The 8,474-nt window shown below is 46.6% G+C and overlaps 1 protein-coding gene across 2 annotated transcripts in view; it reads left to right on the top strand.

The window, feature by feature from the left end:
• Positions 1–5,509: 5,509 nt before the first annotated feature.
• Positions 5,510–8,474, top strand: part of LOC127585477 (caspase recruitment domain-containing protein 11-like) — a 70,048-nt gene continuing 67,083 nt past the window's right edge. For both annotated transcript variants that reach the window (XM_052042957.1, XM_052042956.1), the window contains exon 1: positions 5,510–5,708. In XM_052042957.1, the coding sequence (XP_051898917.1) occupies positions 5,702–5,708 (7 nt within the window). In that variant the 5' untranslated portion in view covers positions 5,510–5,701. The remainder of the gene's footprint in view (positions 5,709–8,474) is intronic.

Here is an 8,474-nt window from a genome sequence, read left to right as displayed (position 1 = left end):
GTGAGCTCGGCTGCTCAACTATTTGGGGTATGGAGTTGAGGGGTGACCCCAGAGAGTGTTAAGGATATGGGCCTCACCGCAACAGAGTGAAGTTGAGGTAGATAGAATAGAAGCATTTAGGGGGATTCTAGGTAACAACGGGGGGGGGGGGGGAAGGGAGTAGAGTTCAATGGGAAAGATGGGATGGGCGTGAGTGGACGGAACTGTGGGAATGATAATAGTCAAAGAGTCATAGAGTAATTCAGCATGGAAACAGGCCCTTTGGTCCAACTGGTCCATGCCGACCAGGATGCCCCATCCAAGTTAGTCCCATTTGCCAACATCTGGCCCATATCCCTTTGAACCTTTCCTATCCATGTACCTGTCCAACTGTCTTGGAGCCTGAAGACGCACACTCAACAATTTAGGAACAGCTTCTTCCCCTCCGCCATCAGATTTCTGAATGGTCCCTGAACCCATGAACACTACCTAGTTATTCTTTTTCATGCACTATTCGTTCATTCATTCATTTATCTATCTACTTATTTATTTAGTAATTTATAGTAATTCCATGACTTTGCACTGTACTGCTGCTGCAAAACAACATTCACGACATGTTAAATCAGTGATAATAAACCTGATTCAGATTCTTTTAAAAGTTGTGATTCTACCTGCCTTAACCACTTCCCCTGGCAGCTCATTACACATACATACCACCCTCTGTGTAAAAAAAGTTCCTATTAAATCTCTCCCCTCTCACCTTAAACCTATGCCCTCTAATTCTTGATTCCCCAGCCCTGGGAAAAAGTGCATTCACCCTATCTATGCCCCTCACGATTTTATACGCCTCTATATAAGATCACCTCTCGGTCTTCTACACTCCAAGGAAAGAAGTCTCAGCCTGTTCAAACTCTCCCTATAACTCAGTCCCTCGAGTCCTGGCAAAATCCTTGTAAATCCTTTCTGCACTCTTTCCAATTTAGTAACATCTTTCCGATAGCAGGGTAACCAAAACTGAACACAATACTCCAAGTGCAGCCTCACCAGCATCCTGTACAACTACACAACGACCTCCCAGCTTCTATACTCAGTGCCCGAGAGTCAAAGGGTAAAAACAAGGGTGCAGAAAAGATGTTGCCGGGACTGGAAGGCTTGAATTATAAGGAGAGACTAGATGGGCTGGGGCTTTTCTCCCTGAGTGAAGGAGGCTGAGGGGTAACCTAATAGAGATTTATAAAATCACAATGGGCATAAATAAGATTCTTGGTCTTTTCCCCAGGGTAGAGGAGCCAAAACTAGAGGGCGTAGGTTTAAAGTGAGAGGGAAAAGATTGAAAGGGGATCTGAGGGGCAAGTTTTTTCACACAGTGGGTGGTGGGTATGTGGAAATGAGCTGCCAGAGAAAGTGGTTAAGGGAGGTACAATTATAACGTTTAAAAAATACATGGACAGGCACATGAATAGAAAAGGTTGAAAGGGACATGAACCAAACACAGTCAAATGGGATTTGAGTTTGGTCGGCATGGATGAGTTGGGCCGAAGGGCCTGATTCTGTGCTGTATAACTCTATGAATCTACAGCATGGAGACAGGCCATGTCCTTGCCAACCAGTGGGCACCCATCCTTATTAATTCCATCTTCAGCACTTGGCTCATAGCCTTCTATGCCTACTTGTTTCTTTAATGATGTCAGCAACTCTGCTTCCACCACTCTCTCAGGCAGTGTGTTCCAGGTACTCGCCACTCTCTGGGTGAAAAAAAGATCCTCCTCAGGTTCCCCCCTCCCCAAATCTCTTCCCCCTTACCCTAAATCTATGTCCTTTAGTTTTATCCTCCTCTGATTGTCATGGTTCCGAGTGCTGGTTCTCAATTCTGCCCCTTATCCCCGTTGATGGGGCCTTGTTGTGCAGCACATGGTTTCCATGCACTACTATTTGCCTAATGACACACACCTGAGTTCCATCAGGAGACTCGTATAAGAACCCTGGTTTCACAAACACTGGTTGCCAGATTATTGGTTTATCTCTGGGTGTATTTTGTCTCCAGGCTGCTTAGAGTTGTTAACTCTAGAGCAGTCCTGGTTTTGTGGTTTCCCCTAGAAGACCCTGTTCCTGTGTCAGGACTCAATCTCAGAGTCCTGAGGCAAGATTCTTTCAGTTCATTGTTCTGTGTTTGGTACTGAGGAAGCATCCTGACTCCAGTCTCATTCTGGTGTTCTGCATTTGGGTTCTCTGCGATCTTGCTCTTCGTGTGACATTGTGACACTGATATGGACACCTTTCCTGATGAGCTCTTTTTGCTTTCCATCCAAATCCATATTTAGCATGAGATAAGGGGGCCTGAACAGATGCTAGTACACAGGTAAGGTAGGCTCTGGGAGCCATGCCATATGATCAGGGGTGCACCAAACACTTAGAATATTGTTATCATTACCAGGAGAAAGTGAAGATAGTAAAAGCTCATGGTACATGAGGGAGAATTTAGAAGATGATTGAAGGTTTGATGCAAAAAATTCTGCAGATGCTGGAATCTGGAGCAATATACAAAAAGTGCTGGAGGGACTTGGCAGGTCAGGCAGCAGCCATGGAGGGAAATAAATACTTCCCTCCATGATTGGAAGGTTTAATGTGATTTTTGTGACTTTGATTGCTTTCATTGTGCCAGCAAGACATGAGTGGGAAAGGTCCTGTGCACAAAAAACTCTGTGGGGCCTGAGCTTTGAGTGTTGATCAGTGAAAGGAGTTTGGGACCATGTGTTTAGAACATAGAACAGTACAGCAGAAGAACAGGCCCTTTGGCCCACGATGTCTGTACCGAACATGATGCCAAATTAAACTAAATCTCTTCTGCCTGCACATGATCCACATCCCTCCACTCCCTGCAAATTCATGTGTTTCTCTAAAAGCCTCTTAAACACCACTATTGTATTTGCTTCCACCACTACCCCTGGCAGCCTGTTCCAGGCATCTAACACTCTCTGTAAATAACTTGCCCCATACATCCCCTCTGATGATCCATACCCCTCCATACCATGCATATTCATGAGCCCACCTAAAAAGCCTCTCAAACACCTCACTCCTTCTCATTGATCTCTGCTGCAAGTGTCTGTCTGTAGTCACTGCAGACTCAGTGAAATGGGAAGTTAAAAGGTGTTGAACATTGCATCCTCGTCATTCTTTATCCAGGAACTCAGGAGGGGCTTCGTCACCCAGGGAGGGGTGAGTGGTTGGAACTTGGCCTCATTTAGAGGTAGACAAGGGGCATTCAAGTGTATGGGCAGGGGATAACGGCAGACGTGTGGGGCATTAACTGTTGGGCTGAAAGTCCACATGAAGGGTCTCGTTCTGAAATACTGACTGTCCATTTCCCTCCACAGATGCTGCCTGACCCGCTGAGTTCCTCCAGCAGATTGTGGTTTAGCTGTTGGGCTGAAAGACCTATTTCCCTAGTCATTGGGTCACAGAGAGATACAGCATAGAAACAGGCCCTTCGGCCCATTGAGTTCAAACTGACCATCAACCACCTATTTTACACTAATCCCATTTTTCTCTTTCTCATTCTCCCGACGTTCCTCTCGCCTCCTCCCAGATTCCACCACTCACCAACACCAGGGCCAACCTACAGCGGCCAATCAACCTACCAACTCCGCACGTGGGAGGAAACTGGATCATCCGGGGGAAACCCACGCGGTCACAGGGAGAACGTGCAAACTCCTCACAGACAGCAGCGGAGGTCGGGATTGAACCTGAGTCACTGGAGGGGTGAGGCAGTGGCTCTACCTGCTGTGCCACTGTGCTGCCCTTTTATTTCCACTTACCAGGCAGATGGTAAGCTTGCACACTTGCAGGGGCTTGGCACAGTCCGAGCCCGCAGTTTCCAAGAGCGGCACGGTTCTGTCAGGGCTGTGGTGATGCTGGTGTAAACAGTGCAGGTCTCATTACCAAGGGTCTGACTGTGGGACCACAGGCAAGTGAGCTATTGAGAAAACTTTCAGAGCTGGTACAGGTGCCATGTGCTGAATGGTCTCTTCCTTTGCTGGATAAATCCTGATTCCACATCCTTGTAAGTAGTTTTGATTCAATACCAAGCCTGAAATCCTGGATTATATAGAACATAGAACAGTAAAGCACAGGAACAGGCCCTTCGGCCCACAATGTCTGCACTGAACACGATGCCAACTTAAAATCCATTCTGCCTGCACGTGGTACTGGTTTATTATTGTCACTTGTACTGAGGTACAGTGAAAAACTTGTCTTGCATACCGATCGTACAGGTCAATTCATTACACAGTGCAGTTACATTGGGTTAGTACAGAGTGCATTGAGGTAGTACAGGTAAAAACAATAACAGTACAGAGTAAAGTGTCACAGCTACAGAGAAAGTGCAGCGCAATAAGGTGTAATGTAACAGCAAGGTAGACTGTGAGATCATAGGCCATCTCATCCTATAAGGGAACCGTTCAATAGTCTTATCACAGTGGGGTAGAAGCTGTCCCTAAGTCTGGTGGTACGTGCCCTCAGGCTCCTGTATCTTCTGCCCGATGGAAGAGGAGAGAAGAGAGAATGACCTGGGTGGGGTCTTTGATTATGTTGGCTGCTTCACCAAGACAGCGAGAGGTAAAGACAGAGTCCAAGGAGGGGAGGCTGGTGTCCATGATGCGCTGGGCTGTGTCCACAACTCTCTGCCGTTTCTTGCGGTCCTGGGCAGAGCAGTTGCCGTACCAAGCCGTGGTACATCCAGATAGGATGCTTTCTATGGTGCATCGATAAAAGTTGGCATCTATGTGATTTGACCAGGACAGGCTTCAAGTTCCTGAGAATGAACATTACCAACAGCCTGTCCTGGTCAAATCACGTAGATGCCACGGCCAATAAAGTTCACCAGCGCCTCTACTTCCTCAGGAGGCCAAAGAAATTTGGTTTGTCCGCTTTGACTCTCACCAACTTTTATCGATGCACCACAGAAAGATATGCTAATGATCCATATCCCTCCATTCCCTGCATGTTCAGAAATCCTTTTAAATGCCACTATGGTATCTGCTTCAACCACCGCCCCTGACAACCTGTTCCAGGCACCCACCATTCCCTGTGTAAAACAAAAACTGCTCTTTTGAACTTTCTCCCTCTCACTTTAAATGCACGCCTTCTGGTATTTGACATTTCTACGCTGGGAAGAGGATTCTGTCTACCCTATATATGCCTCATAATTTTAGAAACATGAGAGGATATCAGTTATAATCGAGAGTGTATGAGCCTGCATCACTCCCAGATGTACAGCACCCTCCCCCATGCCCTATCTCGCTGTTCCTGCAGTCCACATTCCTGGGCCCAGCCTTGAATCGATCCTGATCTTCAGCCAATCTATGGCCCTGAGTATCTTACACCGTGTACTCTGCTCTCTGAAAGTGGGTGGCACTCACTTTTCACTGGAAGACTGGGAGTGGTTAGCACACACCTCCAGGTGCTCTGGGACGCCTGCCTTGCATTCTAAAGCACATAGTTCAGCTTCAGAGTCAGACAGCAGCTCCCTCACCATTCGTAGGCTGCCTGTCCGGACACGCTTGCCGACACAACTGAAGGAAAAGGAGTTGTGCCTTTGTGACCTGCCTAGCTGCACTCACTCTGGGCTCGGGACAGCTGGCAGCAGATAAGACCTGGTTTGACTTCTTGTTCCATGTTCCTGAAGCGTCAAGGCGGCAATCGTTGGCAGTAACAGTCCTGACACATGAATGGTAAGTTGCTGAATGTTTATGGCTTTGCTTCACTCACAGGCGTGGAACTCTGACTCAGAGCCCAGGTCGGAGGAGAGCTCTTGCAGATAGTTATCTGAAAAGGTTTGCTTAGGAAGCATCAATACTCGCTGGATGGAAGTGAGAAATGGAGCTGGTGAAGCCTGATACAATGGGTCTGGGAGGTGAGTACTGCTGCGGTGACTTATATTTAAACATGGCACAATTCCTGTGTACAGGCACACAGAGCTCAGTAGGAGCACAGGGCAGCTCTAATGTCAACAAGATTGTCGACCTTCAGCTACCCTTAATGTGGCACCCAGGGGCGCCTGTGTGAGCATTGTAAAATAAAAAGAAATCAGTGTTGAAATGCACTGCAGTTTACTGGGAAAGATGACCAAAGGCTAACTCACACCAGGAGTGTCTTAAAGGAAAGGGAGGCAGAGCTGTTTAAGGAAGGAATTCCAAACTTGGGGCCCAGGCAACTAAATTCATGTCCTCCAATGATATCACGATTAAATTCAGGATGCATAGGCCTTGTATTTTTCTGCTTTAAGCCATTAAAAAACCAAACAATGTCTCTCAGAGGCCTTCTTTGAAAAATATTGATTAGACTATGTGTCAGCAATAAACATTAACGATGTGGAATTTACATTTTCATTCATGTGGAAAGTGTTCCATGGGGTTTCCTGAATACAATGCAGACGTGAGATCAATCTGCCTGGTTATTGGACAAGGTGCGTCAGAGGTGGAAGATAAATGATGGTAAATTTTAATAATCTAACAGGACTGTGAATGTGGACGTGCTATTTCTACTAACTTCAGTTTAGTGATGGAGTCCGAAGGTTGATGCACCCTTGACTAAAGTTTCTTAGTCACTGGATGTAACTCATTTTTCTGGATTCTAGTAAAAACTAGAAACACTCCTGAGCTGGACTGCATGTGAAATGTTCCAGAGCTGGTCCAGAGCAAAAGGCACAGACCTAGGAGAATTAAAACAGGGTAAAATGCAGCAAGGAGAGGATTGTAAAGTCAAAACGCTACCTAACGAGGAGTCACTCTGTGTCATTGAACAAGATTCTCCCAGGGTAGAGGAGTCTGAAACTGGAGGGCATAGATTTAAGGTGGGAGGGGGAAGATTATAAAGGGACCTCAGGGGCAACATTTTCACACAGAGGGTGGTGGGAATATGGAACGGGCTGCCAGAGGAGGCTGTAGGAGCTGGTACAATTATAACATTTAAAAGATATTTGTACATGGATAGAAAAGGCCTAGAGGGATATGGGCCAAATGCAGGCAGTTGGGACTAGCTCAGGTAGATACATCTTGGTTGCCATGGATGAGTTGGGCTGAAGGGCCTATTCCATGCTGGATAACGATGACTGTAAGACACGTGTGACCCATCAGACGCACAATGGATCTCCTATGCTGCAAGCAAGCAAGCAAGTTTTTCATTGTACCTGTACCTCACCGTACTTGTGCACATGACAATAAACTTGACTCAACTTGACTTGATATACAGTGTTATGTACAGTTCCTGGGTGCAGCAACACTGGTAGTGTTCACATACACACTGTGCAGCTCCTGTGCATGTATGTTGTGCATTGTATGTTGTGTGTAGTAGGCTGCTCCAGTGCTGCCCCACTGTTCAAGCACACTGCCCCATCCCACTCCGAATCCTTGGATGCCAGGTTTTGATGTTTCCTTTATTTTTCCTCCCTCCACACTTGTTCTCAGCTGCCATTGGAACATCGAACAGTACAGCAGAGGAACAGGCCCTTCAGCCCACAATGTTGTGCCGAAGTAATTAAACTAGTGACACCTAATCCCTTCTGCCTGCACATGGTCCACATCCTTCCATTCTCTACACATTCATGTGCCCATCTAAGAGCCTCTTAAGTACCTCATATCTGCCTCCACCACCACCCCTGGCAGCCCATTCCACACAATGTGTAAAACACTTGCCCCTCACATCTCCTTTGAACTTTTCCTTTCTCTCATTAAATGCATGTCCTCTGGTATTAGACATAGAGGAGAGAGTTGAGGGAGGGTGAAGATAGCTTGATGTAAACAGGAACAGCAGCAGCTGCGATGAGTGGCTCTGTACGAGCTCAGGCCCAGGGTGGGAGATCAGCCAGCAAAGCACCGTAATGGCTAAATTGGTAAACTGGTTTATTATTGTCACATATACTGAGATACAGTGAAAAACTTTGTTTTGCATGCCATCTATTACAAGCACGTTGAGGTAGTACAAGGGTAAAACAATAACAGAACGCAGAATAAAGTGTTACAGTTACAAGAGTACAATGTACAAGAGTTTCATTTAATAGTCTTATAACAGCAGGATAGAAGCTGTCCTTGAGCCTGGTGGTTGGTGCTTTCAGGCTTTTGTATCTTCTGCCTGATGGGAGAGGGGAGAAGAAAGAATGTCCGGGGTGGATGTTTGGTTATGTTGGCTGCTTTACTGAGGCAGTAGGAAGCGTGGACAAAGTCCATGGAGGGGAGGCTGGTTTCCGTGATGTGCTGAGCTGTGTCCACAACTCTTTGCAGTTTCTTGTGGTCTCGGGCAGAGCAGTTGCTGTACCAAGCCGTGATGCATCTGGACAGGATGCTTTCTATGGTGCATCAATAAAAATTGGTGAGGGTCAACGGGGACATGCTGAATTTCTTTAGCCTCCTGAGGAAGTAGAGATGCTGGTATGCTTTCTTGGCTGTGGCATCTACGTGGTTGGAGCAGGACAAAAGACCAAAGGGCCGACTTGTCCAGTA

This window comes from Pristis pectinata, chromosome 33, assembly GCF_009764475.1.
Source record: "Pristis pectinata isolate sPriPec2 chromosome 33, sPriPec2.1.pri, whole genome shotgun sequence".
In the NCBI taxonomy this organism is placed as follows: domain Eukaryota; kingdom Metazoa; phylum Chordata; class Chondrichthyes; order Rhinopristiformes; family Pristidae; genus Pristis; species Pristis pectinata.
This window is presented reverse-complemented; position numbering and strand designations above follow the sequence as displayed.